Raw genomic sequence first — 19,025 nt, 5'->3', positions numbered from 1 at the left:
AATATTTGTTCACATTTCCTAGCTTAACTACATTTAGATTATATTAGAGTTCTAAACATTATAAAAATAGCTTAATTCTTTGTCTAGTATAGAATCTAGCAGCACATAACAGTGAGTGCTGGACACTGAAGACCAGGCATTTTACTCTCTCCACATATGTACTGCATCTCTTAAGACTTTTTAAAGAGCTTATGTTGTCCTCAGCCATTTCTTTGTCTTGAAGACAGTCAAGCATCACCTCAGAGTGCTTGTTTCATTCAGAAGTGAAAGATACATCTTGAAGTCACAACACATGAGAGCAGTAATACTAGCTGAACTTCTATGCAGAGTACAATTATTTGTTAAGTAAAGACTTGTGGTTTAGTTTTGTGGAGGAAAATAAGGCAGTACTGCTATTATTGCACCTATGCACAGAATGTCTGACACAGGTATGTCCTCAGCTTCTCAAGCATGCTAAAACAGTCTCTCCTCTGAAGTTCATCATTATTTCTTTAATTTTTGTTCTAAATCAAATTTAAGTGCAATAGAAATACAAGAAAATAGTGTGATGGAAGGGCAAGCCTAACCAGGAATAATTTAAAATTATTTCTGAAGTTTAACAGAGAACTTACGGATTCTTGGCACTTGTACATCAGGAATTCTGAAATTTTCAGAGTGGATCTAATTGGTACACAACCTCCCCCAGTCTCTCTTTATGAAATATACAGCCTTACTGACTAATGTTGGGGATCCTACCACTTTGACACACGAATTGAAACACAAACAACTTCACAACCTGATCGCAGACAGAATTTTAGAGTTAAAAATTTCTGACAGCGAATCTTTGATAAAGAAACAGCAGCTCAGTTCTGTGCTGAAGGCCTAATCTCTCATCTAAACTTCAATACTTTCTCACAAATGTCTAGATCAGTAGGATTCACTCATCCACATGATGGGTTATTGTTACTATTAACCCAAGGAGGTTTTTGACTTGCAGTAATTCTTAATGAACCTGATGGCTTCTACTTAGGTCATAAAAGTAAAACTTCCTTGTTGTAAATAGCTTGTACTTTAAACTCTTACCTGGACCTTTATATGAGACTTAATAAGTGTTTTGTCACTGTGTTTTGTTTGTTTGCATTAGAATAATGACAGTTAGCTTACTGTAACCTGAATGAAAAGTTTACGTCACTCTCTCTTAAAAGCATATTCTGATAAAACCATTATTTGTAAGGGACAGAAAGGGTGCGAAGCACAAGAATAGAAGTAGTACCTATTTCCTTACCTTTCCTGAATCAAGCTCTTTTTGAAAGTCCTCCATGTTATTGGCCACCACCATATGACTTTTTAGGTCCTCAGATGCTCTAAGAAAAGGAAACAAAAAAATCAGTCAGGGCAGATTTATTCACCTAAACTCACTGGCCAAATGAGCTAAGTTTTCGGAGTCTGTCAAAACAAAAGGTTACAAAAAGAGCTATAAATTCATTAGAATCTTCCTAATCAGGTTATTTCTTTCTACCTCTTCTCGATTGAAAGAGATAAAATTTTGGTTAATTGCTGATGATGGGGTGTTCTCCAGATCACTGCACCTTTCACTGTGTTAACTCACACTGTTGTGCACATCAGTTAAACACTGACCTGAAGCAGACAGAAATAAATACTACAGATGTATATTTTTCTTTTTAAATTATCTTCTAAATCTAAACCACAAGATGCTTTTGAACTAGGTAAAAATATTCTGCCTGTAAACAATTTTGATAATGAGAAGGAAATAGAAAAGCTCATCTGGGATTTTGGCATTTGCAATAAGGGCAGGAAACAGTTCCAGAAATATTTGACTGCTTACAAGAAAACCATCCTGTGAACGTCAATAGGGTCTTAAATACACTTCTGAACATAGAACTTCAACGACTGAAGTTTCTTGGACACCTTTGTGTCTTTCAAAATTCATACTAAAAGCATCTTTCATGAACAAGTCCTGTGCATAGCTATGGAATTACTTAGGCTGGAAAAGACCTCTAAGATCATTGAGTCCATCCACTAAGCCAACACTGCCATGCCCACCCCTAAACCACATCCCTAAGCACATCTACATGTTTTCCGAACACTTCCATGGGTGGGTACACCATTACTGTGCTGGGCAGCCTGTATCAATGCCTGACCACACTTTGCATGATGAAATTTTTTCCAATGCCCAATCTAAACCTCCCCTGGCTCAACTTGAGATCATTTCCTCTTACCCTGTCACTTGTTACCTGGGAGATGAGACCAACTCTCACATGGCTATACTCTCCTTCCAGGCAGCTGTAGAGAGTGATAAGGTCTCTCCTCAGCCTCCTGTTCTCCAGGATAAGCAACCCCAGCTCCCTCAGCTGCTCCTCACAGGACTTGTACTCTATACCCTTCACCAGCTCTGCTGCCCTTCCTTGGGCAGTGTTAGGTCATTGGGACCTAATTATGGTGTATTTATTTATTAATAATACACATGAACTCACGGAAATATTTTTTAAAAAGAGTTCACAACCTTTTACCTTCTGTTTCATAAGAAGAGGCAACTTTTATCAGTGTATGTGAAGAAGTTTAACAGGGAGAAAATTACATGCCACAAGGAGGAAGATGGGCCTAACCTGTCTTTCTCCACAGATAAAACAATAATGTGAGAAGTTCTTCTGACAGGTAAAGTACATCTGTGATTAGCGCAGCCATTTACTGTAACTCTCAATTTACCTGCTGTAAAGGTTTGCATGGATCTCCTCCAAGATCTGCTTAAGTTTCTCTTCTGCTTCATGTTCAGACAATGTCAGCTTCTGTCCTGTGTCTCTTCTAACAGCTACAAACTGTTGGCTCTTCATGTCCCGTGGTCCCACTTCAACCCTGACTGGAACACCCTTTGTTGGAAAAAAAAAATTAGAAATTATGATGAAGAAGTAATTCTCAGAAGAGTTCATTTGCTCTCTCTCTGTGGCTTTTTGTTTGTTTTGAAGTCCAGCCTTAATATAGACCCACTTTATATTTTTAAGTTTCTTTGAAAACAAACCACCATATATTCCAAAGCTTTTATGCATTTCTGTCTTTCCCATCCACAATCTCTTCACTTGTGCATTATGCCTTGCTTCACTAGCTAGGGACTGCTTCAGTGCCGATATGCAAGTAATACTGAAGCACAAGTGAAAATGCACTAAGACAGCTATCCCACATATTGCAAAGCAGATTTTGAAAGTCTTAACAATTAAGACATCCACACTAATTATAATGTTCTAGTTCATCCAATAATACACTTTAATTCTGTTTTCACAATCATTTTCAACAGCATTTCAACAGCATTCGACAGCTATTGTATTAAGAGCAAACAACAAAAGTCCTGTTAAATGCAGCCCTAATATCAACATTAGTTGCACAGAATATTCGACCACAAACAGCTAATTGCTTTAGCAAAGCTTTTATGCTTTATAAACTTCAGTGATAAGATATAATTCCTCATCTCCCACACAGCATCAGACAAAGAGATTTTCCATTTTACTGGAAAGGGTCAGTTAAAGGTCTACTGTGTAACCTTTTTATCTCTGCATAATAAGATGTATCCCAAAGTGTACACATTCTTTCACAGGAAATGAAAGGAGTGAATGTAAATGAATTTTGGAGGATTCTGTTCCCGTCATTAAAGGAAATTGAATCAGTAAGTTTGTAAGCTAAAACCATTCTGCAGTGTTCAAGAGATGAACAGGAGAATCAAAAACTGCACCCAAGCTTTCTATGCATTGTGTGCTCTGGAATCTCCTTAAGTTCACAGCTTCCAAATGATTCCCTATACTCCCTCTGCCCCCACTACCTTATTTATGCTAAAAAGATAAATAATACAGTAAAATCTATCTGAACAGTGAACTATCTACTACTACTACAAAGCTACATAAAAAGCCATTCCAAGCTGTTATTAACAAGCAATTTAAACTGAACATTCTAGTTTACGACCCACAAAACACTGTCTCCATAATAAAAACTTGGATAAAAATATCTAGTACTTCTAATTCTAATACTACTAAGTGAAATAATACCTAACAGTCATTTGGGAAGATAAGCTAAGAAAGCAATGAAACTAATACCAGACATTATAAAAGAAGTATCAATTACTTGGTTCTTCCAGGAAGTAACATCAGAAATCTTCTAAGCTTCAAAACACTTCCTGGAAAGAAATGTACCTTAAGTTCCCAGTGGTTGAACTTCCAGCCAGGAGAGTAGTTGTCTCTTAAATCAGCCCGGACACGGATGTTGACAGCAAGCAGCCTACTACGATATTCATTACATTTCTTCAACAGAGACTCTCTGTCTTCTTCAGAAAGGGTGTTTGTGATACCACAGGGAATAATTACAACCTGCAGTAGAACAGGACATGTACTTTACATTACAAAAGCATTAGCTCATATTTATAAAAAATTTAAACCCAAAAGTAATTTCTTTCATGCTCTCAGAAGTACAGGACACATTTCCTTTTTCATACCAATGACACAGATAACATTACTTTAAATGGACAGACTATCAAAGGGGACTTGCCCACCACAAGTATCCTAATGATGTCTATTAACTTCATAAACCTTACTCTGTAACCAGACAGCTCTATCCTGTATTAAGCCTTCCAGCTGCCTGATATGAAATGCTCATGAATTCCAAGGCAAGATAAGACACTAAGATAGTTTAAGGCATTTTTACACACCTGAATACAGGCTACACGAGGTGGGAGCACCAATCCCATGTTATCTCCATGAATCATTGTCATTACACCAATAGTCCGAGTTGTAATGCCCCAGGAATTCTGATAAGCAAACTGTTTTTCTCCTGGCTTCTTGGGATCTTCAAACACAATTTCAAACATCTTTGAGAAATTCTGCCCTAGATGATGTGATGTTGCTCCCTGAAATAGATGCAGAAAATTCTATTCAATGGGAAGTGAAGTCTCTCAAGCATCAGTTTAAATATTTCATCTCTCTATATTTAATAAAAAAAATATTTTAATAGGTAAATACCTGGATAGCTCTTCCACTGGCAGATATAAATGCCTCTAAAGTGGTTGTATAATCACCCCCAGCAAACTTCTCCTTCTCTGTTTTCCTTCCTTTCACAACAGGTATTGCTAAGAGATCTTCATATACTCGAGCATACAGATCAAGTATCTGCAGGACCTATGATAAACAAACTGCCTTCAGAATTACTCAGTATTTTGCATTTATTACCTCATGAAATACTTTGACATGACAGAGTCCGAAATCTTAAAAACTTAACACTTTCTCAAGACTTTGTTTAAAAAATAAGTATTCTTCAATTACTTTAAACTTTGGATGTTATTTTCTCTGAATCAAAAAGCAACAACTAGAAGTCATGACAAAAAATGAGAAGAGTCACAGCAGAAATGACAGGCAAATCTGGCAAAGTACTGACTGATAAATTTCACCTATAAGTCTGAACAGTTCCTATATAAATAAAGATATGCCACAACACTCAGTGAAACATCTGCTTTTTGGGCAAAGAAAGTGTTAAAACTTCCAGCAGTAAACACGTGAACGCATTACTTTGATTTTTAAGGAACATTTACTTTTAAGTATTTTTAAGAAAAATAATTTTTAAGAAAAGCACACTCTATATATCACACTCTTCAAACTCCCTATATTGTTTGTAGAGACTAAAGCCTCAGAAATGTGTTACATCTGAGTTCTATTACACTTGGATTTTTCACAACTGCTCCCAAAGAAAAGAAGAAAGATTCCTATCAGGTCCCAGTACAAAGATCTGTTCGTGTTGCTATGGAGTAAGGTAACTTCCTGAAAGGAAAAGCACCAATGCATTTGCTTTTTACCTCCTCTGCTGCTTCTTCATATGTTGCAAATGCTGTGTGACCCTCTTGCCAAAGGAACTCACGAGTGCGAAGGAAAGGCTGAGGATGTTTGAACTCCCAGCGCTGGAGGGACAGAAATAAAAGAAGTTCAACACTATGATTAACACCGAAGTGTCAAATTGCTGTTAAAAATAAGGTTTACAAGCAAGTGTTAGAAAATTCCCAATAAAGATAAAAAAGTCAACTATTCACAGGTTTCTACTTAATATAATCAACAATATATGGTGATAAAGAATGTTTTACTAAAAACACTGAGAGAAACAAATCATATAAACCATGGTAATGACTTTGCCTTGAAATATGTGCTGTGATCAGTATGATCATGCCGAGTCCACAGAGAATAATTGTCCTACACTGCACTTGTGACAAGAAGAGGTACTCAGAAATCGTGCACACTTACCACAACACTGCACCACTGATTCAGCTTGATAGGAAGATCCCTGTGTGACTGCACCCACTTTGCATAGGAAGGATACATGACTGTAAAAGGAAAGCAGCTTTGAGTCTCCACACAATACAGACATTTATGTCAAACTTTTCCTTTTGCTACATATAAGCTTAACATTATCTGCTGTGAGAACTATGCTTTTATGTTTAACTTCTTTTAAAACACATTTTTTGTCTTAATACATAATATTTTCACTGGAGTACTTTCACTTCATCCCAAGTCTCTGCAAAACAGCTTGATCACTGCTGGTCAAAGTACAATCCAAAGCTTATTATTTACACTTTGTTTGAGTCACTGGCTTACAGTATGGTAAATACACCTAGATTCACAAACTGGAATTCACTGACCTCAAGATTTCAGGATGCTATACTAGACCTGACTCAATTAAAAACCTCATCCAGCCTCAGGTGTTAAAATGCTTGTTTAAATTACTCAGAGGAACAGTTACAGTCAAAAGACATGCAAAACTGAATTATGAGTGGAGGAAATTTTCTTATAAACACTAGAAAAGAAAAAAAATCAAGAGAAAAGAAATAATCAAGTTTCTTTTCAGACAAAGTCAGTCTTCAGAATATTAATGAAAAAAATTCCTGAAGTCTGCATTTCCTAAGAGTCTATTTAAGGAAGCATATAGTGTGAGATTTGCTATAAGCAGCAGCAAAATTGGGAAATTTTCCAGAGAAATTACAGAAAACATTCTGAAAAATTCCACTTTTCAAAAGGAACTCTTGTCTGTCAGCTATACTATACCTAAAACTTTACATATAATTTTACAGCAAACTACATAAAAAGAGGCCTACCTGTTTCACTTGTGGGACGTATAGCAATTGGTTCAGCCAGTTCTGTTTTCCCAGATCTTGTGACCCAAGCAACCTAAAAGAAGGAAAAAAGAAAAAAAAATCAAACAAAACAAGTTTGGCAAAAAAAATCCTCCAACCTCCAACTTACTATCACACCCAACTGCAGACTGAGTGGTTGGATTTTCTTACAGTCAGATTGAAATAAAGTTTTGAAGTGTACCTCAGGAGCAAAGTCAGCAATATGAGACTTCTCTGTCTCTAGGGCAGCCTGGGACACGAACATGGGGAAGTAGCAATTTTCCACTCCAAGTTTCTTGATCTCTGCATCAAAGAAGTCTTTGATAGCTTCCCAAATAGCGTGAGCCCAAGGACGAAGAATGTAACAGCCACTCACGTCATAGTATTCAATCATCTCTGATTTTGTGATCACCTTGCAAAAGATTATTCAAATGCTGAATTTTTATTTTATACACAGAGAACATTCAGTAATTCAAGTGTGTGTCATGCAGTTCAAGAGAAGTCTCCTATTTAAAAGTGCTCAAATTGTTGGCAGCTAAGATATACTTTAAGGTCATTTGTGTTACCTAGAGAAGGTTAACCAGGAACATTTAGCTTAATAATAGATATGAAAAATGTGAACACTTAACTAAAACTGAATTTCATTAATCCAAGTAAGAGACTAGAGCTAACTTCCAGGAACCAAAAAAACTGCACTTTTGTAGTAAATCTCTCTAGCTCATGTCAGAAGAGATTCTTTCAAGTACAGGCAAAAATTATGCTACTGAGAGGAAATGTACACCACTAACACTTATTTAAAATCCCACATAATAAGACTAACCTAAACTAATCATCTCTATTCTGTTTGTTTTCAAACTCACAAAACTCATTCAGTATCAACAGATATTAACTTTTGTTATGCATCACCTTGAGCTGAAATAAAACTCTCAAGTCTGTGAAATTCCTAACATTTCAATGAAGTTTTGTACTCTTAATGAAAGAGAAATTCAGGTACAAATTAAGAAAATTATATACACATTATCTATATGGGGTTGGGTGGTTGACACTCATCCTTTTTACAGTTTCCTAAATTTATTCAGCTCTTTAATCCAAGGCACTTCTATTTAAGACCATGATGACAATGTAAGACATAGAAAAGAGCAAGTATTTTGCTATGTATTTTAAAAAATAGACTCAAACAGAAATATAAGATTAGATAAATACACCAAACAGACCTTGACTTATAACAGCATGAAATAATTAATTCAAATTTATGTGCACTTACCTGAGAGAACCACTCTGAAAGATTTTCTTCTTTTTTAGCTTCTAGACCCAGCCTATAGTATTAGAAAAGAACCAGATTTGTGCTGTACAGCATTTAGCAGTGAAATTTACCCTAACCCTTTTTTTTTCTCTTTTTTTGGGGGGGAAGGAGGAAGGGAGAATGTGGCAGAATAAGGACAGAGTATTTTAATTTTACTTGAAAAAGCTAACTTTTGGCTAGTAGGAATTGCTAGTATTTCCTTATCCTGACAAATAAAGATACTTAACAAAAACTACTCAGGTTTTTTACTACTGTTTGAACCCTTCTAATTCTCACCATGATTGTATTAAAGAGGCCCACAATGATGCGTTAAAAAAACCAATTTCCAGTAACCAGTCCAGTAAGAACCTAAGATTAACCAGACCTGTGTGTAAGCTGATTTACTAATTATTTTAAATATTTCCTACCTACCCAGTAGCTACAATTTCAGGAATGATATGCAACTTGAATTTACTGCATATGTAAATGTCAGTCCCACTGTTCAAGACAGAAAACTGACCCTACCATCAAAATAAAGATAACCAATAAAACTACAAGACTCTAAAGAAGGCTAAACTCACCAGACTCAAATGACAGCAGACAAAAATAAATGTTTTGTATCTCTACAAACAGAGAAGTTCTAAGTGTGGGAAATATTTTTTCTGGCATTCTTTCTATACAAAATAACCACATCTCTGTCTCTAATATATGATTTATGTATATGAAACAGGAAATACACAGTGCTGCATAATACATGCTGTAAAAAGACCTCTAAACTTTCAAGAAGACACAGCAGCACATTTGCAGCAGCAACTAATGAAGCACAGAAAGTTCTCAGTGACAGTAACAGTACAGGATGCTGAGGTGCAACTGATACTAAACAAACTTTGGTTACTTTCTTTTGCCTTGATCCTGAATATGAAAATCAACACAGTTGTTTTGCAAATGTCCATACTTTCAAGTGAAATGAGACACCTATGAAACTCTAAATCTGAACAGAGATAGACAGTTGATGTTTGTATCAGACAAGATTAAAGACTGCATCCTTACCTGGTTTGTTTCTTAGGGCCTTGGCCCTCTCCTGACCCATTTGAGGAGCGCTCGTTACCGCTCTGTCCTTGCAAAGGCTCTTTTTTAGGGCCATCATTTTGCTTCTGTTGCTTACTCTGCTTTTCAGACTTGTTCTCCTTCTCTTTTTTCTTTTTGTCTTTGTCATCTGCACCACTAGCAGATACTGGTTTATAGTCAACTCCAGCAACAGACTTATACTGGGCCTTCAATTGAAGAAGTTCTTTAACAGCTACATCTATCTTTTCCTTGAAGAACAAAAAGGAAAAAAAATGTATAAAGGAATCACAGAAATAATATGGCTCCATCAAAAAAAATCTATATGGCATTATAGGCATCCACAGTGTTAAGGGACAATGTGCAAAAGCCACTACTTAGCTTTAATGGATTAACATTTTAGAGGACCATACCTGACAGGAATAATTTTAGAAGTATGTATCAGATCTCAGAATTCAAATGCTGCCTATTCTAAAGCTACATTTCTAACTCCTGTAATCCCACTCAATTTCAAATAAATTTTTAGATTTAAATACATATATTGCATTTTTACATTACAGTATGTATGTTTTTACCTTGTCTGCTTTTTCTGCTTTTAATTTCCTGACTTCATCTCCTTGAAGAGCTACTTTGCTAAACAGGGCTTTAGCTTCAGGACTGTCTGGACCACTAGGTACTGTGTTTGATGCCTGAGGCAAAGCCCCCTGAGCTGCTGGTGGATGTCCTGGTTTGTACTCCTGCCCAGTCTTCTCCTTGTAGTCAGCTTTCAGAGAAAGGAGGAGTTTTACTGCTTCATCTATTTGATCCTGTGTGGAGGACAAACAGCAAAATGTACTGGTGAGAATTAAAGAGAGAACTGGCCAGAGGCATTGATTGTCAGGCTACAAAACCAGCCTAAACCAATCAACCAAAAAGCCCCAAAAAAACAACCCAACACCAAAACCAATTCTGCAAGATAAAAATACAGGCAGGAAAAAAACCCCAGAAGCTCCTGAAAAACTAGTTTTGTCTCATGTTCTTTTCCACAACTACCACTGAACCTGTGAAGTTTTGCTGTTGTTGCAGCACACTAGATACTTTTACAGTCACTTGTCCCAAATACAGCAAGAGGAAGTAAAATACATTAAAAACTTCTGCAAGGTTGACATCTGCCATGCTCATGCCTATTCATCTACAGATGAGAGGTTAAGTTGGACTTTGGATATTTCAGTCAATTAAGTATGCAGCATCAGAACAGTCCTGTTTGGCATTATCAGAGCATTCATGACCCAGACACAGGGGAGTTTGATCACCAGTTGGTGGAAGATTTCCCCCCAGTGGCAAAATGTGGTAAGAATTACAATTGCTCACTCTAATGCCTGTTATACCTTGGCAGCTTTCTCTGCCTTGAGTCTTCGTACCACTTCCCCTTGTTCAGCTACAGTATCATAAAGTGCTTTGCCATCCACTAAGCTACAGCTTGCCAAGTTACTGCAGCAGACAGAAGATGGAGGTGCAGTAGAAGATATACAAGGAGGGGTTGAGGGTGGATTTCCAGGCTTGTACTCTTGACCTGTCTTTTGTTTATATTCTGCTTTTAAGCTTAAAAGAATTTTCACAGCCTCATCTATTTGTTCCTGAAGCAAGAGAGAAAAAAAAGGAGTTGCAGATAAGAGTAGAAACAACAGAGGTGTAACACAATAGCTGAGATAACACAACCTTTACTAGAATGGCAATAACACAGCTGTTGTAATAAAACTTGTAGAGCTATCCTGTTAGTATAAGTTGACATTACTGAGTTCTGTGGTAACACTTTTAAGCCAGAATACCTACAAGTTGTACACCAAAGGACCAAATTAGACAGTGTATGTAAAGGCTGATTTCTTAATAAAATAATAATAAAAGCCTCCCATTCAGGTGGCTTAGTCCCCTCCAGTTATAGAAGTCCATGAGCTGCACACTGGAGAACAGCAGCAAACACTCAAGACTCTGAATAAAGAACTGGTTCTTTGGTCACAATCAAATAACTCTCAAATTTATTACTGCCATTCTGGCTTCAAGTTATAGCCCTTTTTTCAAGTTACTGCCTACACTCTGCTTCACTTATCTTGCATCACTAAAAAACAGAACATATTTATTTTCCATGCACTAACACAGAACTCATGAAGTCAGCTCAAGAGAATCTGGGAAAGCACTTCATGGAACTTTGCTCCTCAAGTTTCACAAAACCTGCCATTGGGTTTTAGTCTAAACTGGAGACACAGTTGCACTCAGAAGTATCCACAGGTAGAACACCTTTGAAGCTCTCTCCGATTTAAGCTTGCGGACCACTTCTCCTTGTTGGGCTACTTTGCTGTACAGAGCCTTGCTGTCTACTGGACATGGGGATGGAAGAGTGGGAACAGAAGACTGAGGAGGGACAGAGACCACAGGTGGGCTTCCAGGCTTGTACTCCTGGCCTGTCTGTCGTTTATATTCTGCCTTTAGGGATAAAAGGACTTCCACAGCAGCACCTATCTCATCCTGAAAGAAGAAAGGAAGGGGCAGAAAGAGGGAGGAACAGAGATATAGAGACTTAAGACTCTCAAGAGTACCATAAACACTTTCATAAAAAGACCTCCAGTTAATGTGCACCTATTGCATTTTCTAAAGTACTTAGCAGAATTGTTCAGAGAAGTTTTCTCTACTAGTTTCCTATTTTAATAAAGTAACTCCTCTTAAGCTATATACAACCCTAACTAAGTAAAATTGTAACAACAATAAATTAATTTAGATGTCCCCATTTATTTAGATTTTATGATCCCACCAAAACACTACTACTATTAACATTATTTAACCACCAGGCAAACGATGTTATTTTCCATCTTTTCCTGTTCTGCATTAGAAAGGAAATAACACAGTGAATAGTAGCTACGTTTGCTATGTACAGAGAGGTATACATCTCAAAAACATCTGTAGTACTTGGATCTTTTATTTCCTTTCTGGTTTTGGAGCTTTGTTTTAAGGTCTAAACAGCAACAATTCAATGCTATGAAGTCACATAATTTGACCATACTGAGTTAAACAAATGAAGAAATACTCAGGGCATTTTAATCCCAAGGACTTGATTTGGATATTTGATAATCAGCTGTTACTGTTGGGTAAATCCTATCCATGTTTCAGAGCACCAGCCTAAGAAATATGGAATTCACTAACACAAACTTGGTCATACAAATCTAACTGAAGAAGTGCTGGAAAACACAAGTGTTGACAGAACAGAGCCCAGTCCAAATGATGACCACTATGAAAACTTGGATCCATAAGCACCCATTCACCTCCACAGACAGAGAACAATGGGCTATGCAAAACCAGACAAGAAACCCCAAAAGATTAGTTTACTCATCACCTTAGATGCTTTTTCAGCTTTCAGTTTTCGGACCACTTCTCCTTGTTCTGCTACTTTATCATACAGAGCTTTACTGTCCAGGGTACCAGAAGTCTCAAGCTTTGATGACTGTGCAGTTCCAGATACTGGAGGATTTCCAGGTTTATACTCCTGGCCTGTCTTTTCTTTGTATTCTGCTTTCAAGGCCAGCAGTTGTTTCACAGCTTTATCAATATCTTCCTTTGCTGCCTTCTTAGCCTTCAAGTCACGAACTACATCACCCTGTGCAGCCACCTTGTTGTAAATGACCAGGTGATCTTCAGATCCAGTACAGGTTGGAGTAGAGGCATGACCAACAACTGGAGCAGATTTTCCTTTTGCAGCTGAACTAGCCTTAAAAAAATAAAAAGGAGAAAAAAGCACTAAATATTCAGCATGATAATCTTGTACAGCAATAGATGTATAGTAATCCATTTTATGGTACTTTTCTAAATACCTCTTTCTTTGCAGTTTCAGCTTTGGTCTTCTCTTTTGACCCAGATGTTGGCATTTCCTTAGTGTGCCCATCAGGGATGTAAATCAAAATGCATGGGGCATCTTTACAGCTGTAAGGACTGTAAAAGGATTTATAGAAAACACAACAATAAAGGAAATATAAGACACATATCAAACATTTATTGAAACAAATGTGCTACTCTTTCTAAAAGATGCTCTCACACAACTGCAGGTTTATCTTTGTACACAGCTGTGGTTACCCAAATTTACATAATTGGGGATCTGCACTGATTCCTCTAACATACAAGTTTCCCTTTTTTATAATATTTATGATTATGTTTATGTTATAATTGCAGTGCAGATGTTTGATAGCTTGCTAAAGAAGTGTTACAATTAAGTAGTACATGGGCACTCTAATTGGGAAAGTACCTGTTTTATTCTGTAGCACTGCTCCTTAATTTTCGTACTTCAAGTCACAATGAAACCATGGCCTCATTACCAAGTCCAGGTTAGCTGGGGTGCACCAATAATGCCATGTACTTGGCTTAAGACAGTTGGAAGAGGCAGGAATGTACAAAATAAAAGCCAGGCAAGTCCACAGAAATATTCCTCAGAAAGATCGTGGTAGAGAGGAAAATATTCACAGACAACGTAACTCTTGCCAATATGTGTGTGTGTGAAAACACTGAAACACAGCAAACTAAAGCAAATTCTGTGAAGTCTGTTTAAGCCATTCTCAGGTAGCTTACCTTACTGGCTCATAGGGCTGATCACAAATAAAGAATCCTCTCCTCTGAAGTTGTATGATGTCTCCTTTTTTTAACTCCTTAAGGCACGGATCACCCAGCATCAGCTCTTCTTGCTGTAAGTGTTAAAAGAAATCAGTCCATGTCTAACAGAACAAAGGAATAGTAAGAAATACAGTAGAGCTGTAGAAAGATAGTGGTGATTTGCTCCATTCCAAAGTGTCAAAATATTATTTAATTCCGGCAGCAGCAGAACAAGTACTAGCAAGAAGATGCCACATCATACAAATGTAAAAAAGACAGAAACTCAAACTGTCGGTCTCATATGTGTAAAAGCCAGATAACACCTGAGAATAAACAAGAGCCATATTTTAATTTTGAAATTACAACAGGTCACATGGAAACATGGAAACTAGATACAGCAGCACAATTTATCTATTTGACAAAAAACCAATTCAATTTTAGACAGAGCAACTAGAAACAGTGAAGGTTAAAACAAACAAAAAAAACCAAACTAAACAACACTAAGCTTTGTGAAATTAAAGAGGACAAAAAGATAACTCACCTTACTGTTTCGGTTGATATATTGCTTGAAGTCTTCATCTTTGCCTAGAACTGGCTTAGTGATCAGATGCTCATAATTAACACAGACAGTTGGGATGAGGGGTGCACGTGGAGTTTCTGCCAACCAAGTGATCTTAGTTGTTTTTTTGAAATCCTTATTATCTAAGTTCAACTTGGCATTGATGGACACAATTTTTCCACTTGAATTTCTACAGGAAAACAGAAGTTGTAACAGTAGAGCCTAAATGATCAGTTCTCATTAAATAATACAAAAACAAGTGTTCAGAGCTCATTTTTGAAGTGTGAGTCACAGAAAATGAAAGAGTATATTCACTCCTGTTGAAGTTCTCCTTTAATTTTGTTTTCTTAAACATCAATAAAGAGTAAAAGGCATGGGAGAAAAAAAATCTTTACATATTTATGTTCTCTATCTCAGATCACCCCATTCTGCCACTGCCCCAACACAACCATTTCAAAGATACTATGATGATATTAACAGTCTCCTTCCCCACCTCAACTGTTCTGCAAATGAAACTGACAGGTTTAGTTTCCCAGTATGCAAAAGCAGTATTTGTTACAGGGTGAAAGTTGTTAAAAGGTGATTTTTTTCTGTCTGAGAAAGCTGTTTCACAGTGGCAATATTACCACAGAATCATGGAGAGCACCGGATGAGAGGGACATGCAGTATCAGGACTGACTAATGATTTCAAACCTGAATCTACAGTAGAATACACTCTATGTTACAATGGAGTTTTGTTGCACATTTCAAAGTACATTTCTGGATACAGAATCATAGGATGGACATTCATGGCCAACCACTAATATTTTACCACTACAAGCTTCCTATTAAAAGAAAAATCAACAAAAATCTGAAAAGCAAAATTTAATTTCATCTGCCAGTAAACAGGTTACCTGTTTAATTTGGTGATGATGATATTGCCCCAATTTATGAATGTAACCACCTCTCCCTCTGCCAGCGTCTCTGCATCTGCACCCTCGATCAGGACTCTGGAGCTGTACCACACAGGCTTCAACCCAACGTCAGCATTCTGTGAAAAATGGTTTACATTTCAAAGAAAACAGATGAAGACAGCAGATGGACAATAACAGTAATGCAAAGCTATAGTATTCTTCCACAGCTCTCTCCAGTTTCGTGTTCACAGGTGTTGCACGCATTGCCCTGACCACAGATTCAAAAAATCCCAGCTTCTAATAAGTATTAACTCCAACCCCACTGATAGTGTATTCCATTTCTTTAAGGTCCATGCATCTTTAAGACCTTATAGGTAAACCCAAAGTTTTTCTCAAGTTTCCATTCTGCTACGCAAATTCCCTTCACAACTAATTTCATAATCTCATTTTTGCGTTTTCATACAGTTAGTTTGGAAATATATAGAGAGTTTCTTCCAGCTGCATGGATTTGTGAAGACAGAAACCAGAACTACATCACTTAAAATACTCAGCCTTAAAGCATCTCAACAATAGAAATGAACTTCTACTTTTTAAAAAAGGCCAACAGCTGTAAGTTCAGACTTTTCAACTGATCAGATGTTTGCAATTTGTTTCCTCTGGTCAGTATTTATTTCATTATATATTGGAGGCAGCATTTGTGCCTATCAATCTTTTAATATGCTGGCTTGCATCTGACCAATCTTCAGACTTTTTGAGCCTTGAAGAATCATAATTCCCATTTGCATCAGCTCAAAACCTGTTTCCTTGTTATCAGCCATGGGGAGGAGGGGAAACTCCATGTCCACCTCTCAATTAGAAGAGATGGCTACAGGAACACCCAGAGCAACAAAACCAAAACAAAGAAATTAAGCAAAGCCTCAGCAATATTCACTCATTTCTCAGTGTAAGTATATAAAGCTAAGGGATGCTTTCAGTGAAGTACAAGCACAATTTTAGACACCATACTCAAAGGAAAGCATATTTGTTAATTTACCAGGAAAGAATTGTACCAGTAACAAACTTCCCTTTCAAGCGATATTACTCTGTTTACTGGATACTGAAAGTATCAAATTAGAAAGTTCTTAGCTTTTGATAAGAACTATTTGCTACACAAACTTGAAAGTCATATTAAAAACTCCAGAGATTGACAGAATCAACAGGTTAATATATGACTTCTCCACATAAGCCTAATTTTATAAACCATTTAAGAAACACCTCACTGTTAATGGATAAGGAGTGTCTACTGTATTATACCTGTAAAGCTGGTATAAAATTTAATATTTAACTTCTCTGTGAAAGGTAGAATCAAACAACACAAAAACCAGTCTGAGCAGCACTTCAGGCTTGTAATGCCTCTGTAAACTCTTCTGAAACTCTTGTAAACTCTTCTGAAAACTCCCAGACAGGCCTTTCAGGGCACCTTTTAGTGCACTCTATGTATTTACAAAAACAGTTCCCTCTTAAAAGAACAAACGTTTAGTAGCTAGCTGCACGATTTTTGACTATTCCAAGGGAAAAAAGGTATGCCTTGAATAGATCTCATGCTATCTGAGCAAGTTAAAAGCAGGACTCTCCTTGCTGTCTGCTCCAAGCCAAGATAGTTTCCAACCTTACTGAGCTGCAGTACAAGAATATTAAGAGAGTAAAGCAAGAACCTTTGGATGTTTAGCCACTTCTTTCATCTCCTCTTGAGCTTCAGGAATATTTACTGGGACCACTGCATCTTTCAGTAAAGCAGTGTACCGAGGTGCTACTGGGTCTATAACCTACAGAAAACAAATTAGGTAGATCATGAATATATGATCCTGATAGAGAAATAAGACAGTGTACAGAACAATAATCACAAAAACAACAACAACAAAAAAGGAATATTAACTGGTAATCTTTGTGTTACTGCATTTATTCAAAGTTTGTTTTAACATCACTTTCATTCAAAGCTACACAATGGTGAGAAAACACTGGTAATAGTTTACCATTTCCAATCTTTACTAAAATACTCTGACTGAAAACTGGATTGGGTACTACTGACACCAGAAGTAATCCAAATTACACCCCAGTGCCTCATATGGAAGATATTAAGATGTACTCTGATATAGTTTTACTGTGCACACAGACTATTACATCTGGATGACCTTCTCTCTATGTATCTAAATTTAAAGCAATAATTTATCAGTGGAATTGTTCTTTTTCCAGCAGCACAAGACCTGATCCCATACTCATTTTCCAGGCCAGTACTCCAGCAGAATCAGTCACAGAACTGGCTGTAGAGGAAGCACCAATTAAGTCTGCAATTTTACTACAGACACATTAGATACTATAATAAGGCAACACCATAAAATTTACTTCATTAGGATTTCTACAACATGAATCTGGCAAGAAAAAGATACCACTAGGATGTCTTCCTGTATTTTTATTGCCCATTACCAAGCTTAGCTGCTGTAGTTTCTCACAGCATTTTTCATACCTGTAATACTGGTTTGTCAAAGTGTTCAGAGCACTTAAATACATAATTCAAGTAAAGCAGTCATCTAAGGGCAAAAGGAATATCAGAGATCTACCAGTTCAACTGGAAATTAACACAAAGGAAAACACCTGCTTTTATTAATGTAAGGTGACTTTTGCTCTCCTTGGTTTATTCCTGCTCAAGTGAAAAGCTACACAGCTATATGTTTTTCTACATTTTAGAGAAAAGAATTTAGCTTCTAATTACTTGACATTGGCTAATAAGGTGATATGATGATATACTTTTAAGAAGACACACTTTTGTAAGTTTGTAGTTACTGAAGTCAGATTTCTAAATGTTAGACATACACTTTGAAAAAGGACTTGTGTATGTATCTCAAATTGTAAGAGTATTATATGATTTAATATAACAATTTTGATAATTAAATGACTAGATTTTATAGTGTTATTACCAGGCTCTTTATTTTATTCATTAAAACTCACAATCCCTCCTCTGGTGACAGGTGCTAAAAATTACAGGATCACATTCAAAATATGAGATCTCACAGTGATGAAGTCTTTGAGTTCAGAACTACCTGCAAGCAGCCAGTTGTTTTTGCTCATATTGCAGATAGCTTACAATCCGCACAATCTGTAAATAAAATTACAATTTACAATCTGTAAATAAAATTAGCTAATAAACATGGTGCTGTCCAAGGAGTTGAGTCAGAGGTCTAAGAAATTAATTTTAAAAGTCAATTAAAAAAATATGAGCCTTGACAGCCCATTGTGGATTTTTCCCCTCAAACCAGTTGTTTGTCATAAATATATTTATGCAGCAACAGAAAGAACCAATTCATAAACCTACGTGTATGTAGCAAATCAAATGCAAAATACATGAAGAAATACAAGACGCATGCCAGACAAGCAAAAACTATTTAAATGAACAGACCTGCGTACTATCTAAGCAAAACCAAGCAGGAATCCCAATGCAAAATAACAGGTGTT

The 19,025-nt window shown here is 36.7% G+C and overlaps 1 protein-coding gene across 6 annotated transcripts in view; it reads right to left on the bottom strand.

Annotated features, from left to right (window-relative positions):
- EPRS1 (glutamyl-prolyl-tRNA synthetase 1) overlaps positions 1–19,025 on the bottom strand; it is a 37,758-nt gene that overhangs the window by 2,040 nt on the left and 16,693 nt on the right. For 2 of the 6 annotated variants that reach the window (XM_085054757.1, XM_085054759.1), the window contains 20 exons: positions 17,231–17,341; positions 15,537–15,673; positions 14,626–14,833; positions 14,064–14,176; positions 13,316–13,433; positions 12,841–13,212; positions 11,751–11,978; positions 10,844–11,092; positions 10,052–10,282; positions 9,462–9,727; positions 8,394–8,445; positions 7,332–7,541; positions 7,112–7,184; positions 6,264–6,343; positions 5,825–5,926; positions 4,998–5,153; positions 4,688–4,885; positions 4,176–4,349; positions 2,707–2,867; positions 1,265–1,343 (listed from right to left, as the gene is read on the bottom strand). In XM_085054757.1, coding sequence (XP_084910883.1) covers positions 1,265–1,343; positions 2,707–2,867; positions 4,176–4,349; positions 4,688–4,885; positions 4,998–5,153; positions 5,825–5,926; positions 6,264–6,343; positions 7,112–7,184; positions 7,332–7,541; positions 8,394–8,445; positions 9,462–9,727; positions 10,052–10,282; positions 10,844–11,092; positions 11,751–11,978; positions 12,841–13,212; positions 13,316–13,433; positions 14,064–14,176; positions 14,626–14,833; positions 15,537–15,673; positions 17,231–17,341 — 3,318 coding nt within the window. The remainder of the gene's footprint in view (positions 1–1,264; positions 1,344–2,706; positions 2,868–4,175; positions 4,350–4,687; positions 4,886–4,997; positions 5,154–5,824; positions 5,927–6,263; positions 6,344–7,111; positions 7,185–7,331; positions 7,542–8,393; positions 8,446–9,461; positions 9,728–10,051; positions 10,283–10,843; positions 11,093–11,750; positions 11,979–12,840; positions 13,213–13,315; positions 13,434–14,063; positions 14,177–14,625; positions 14,834–15,536; positions 15,674–17,230; positions 17,342–19,025) is intronic. The other 4 variants (XM_085054760.1, XM_085054761.1, XM_085054762.1 and 1 more) reach the window with 2 other exon arrangements.

Source organism: Lichenostomus cassidix, chromosome 3, assembly GCF_008360975.1.
Source record: "Lichenostomus cassidix isolate B80296 chromosome 3, HeHo_3.0, whole genome shotgun sequence".
Classification (NCBI taxonomy): domain Eukaryota; kingdom Metazoa; phylum Chordata; class Aves; order Passeriformes; family Meliphagidae; genus Lichenostomus; species Lichenostomus cassidix.
Note: the sequence above shows the minus strand (reverse complement) of the source record. Positions and strands in the feature narration are given on the sequence as shown.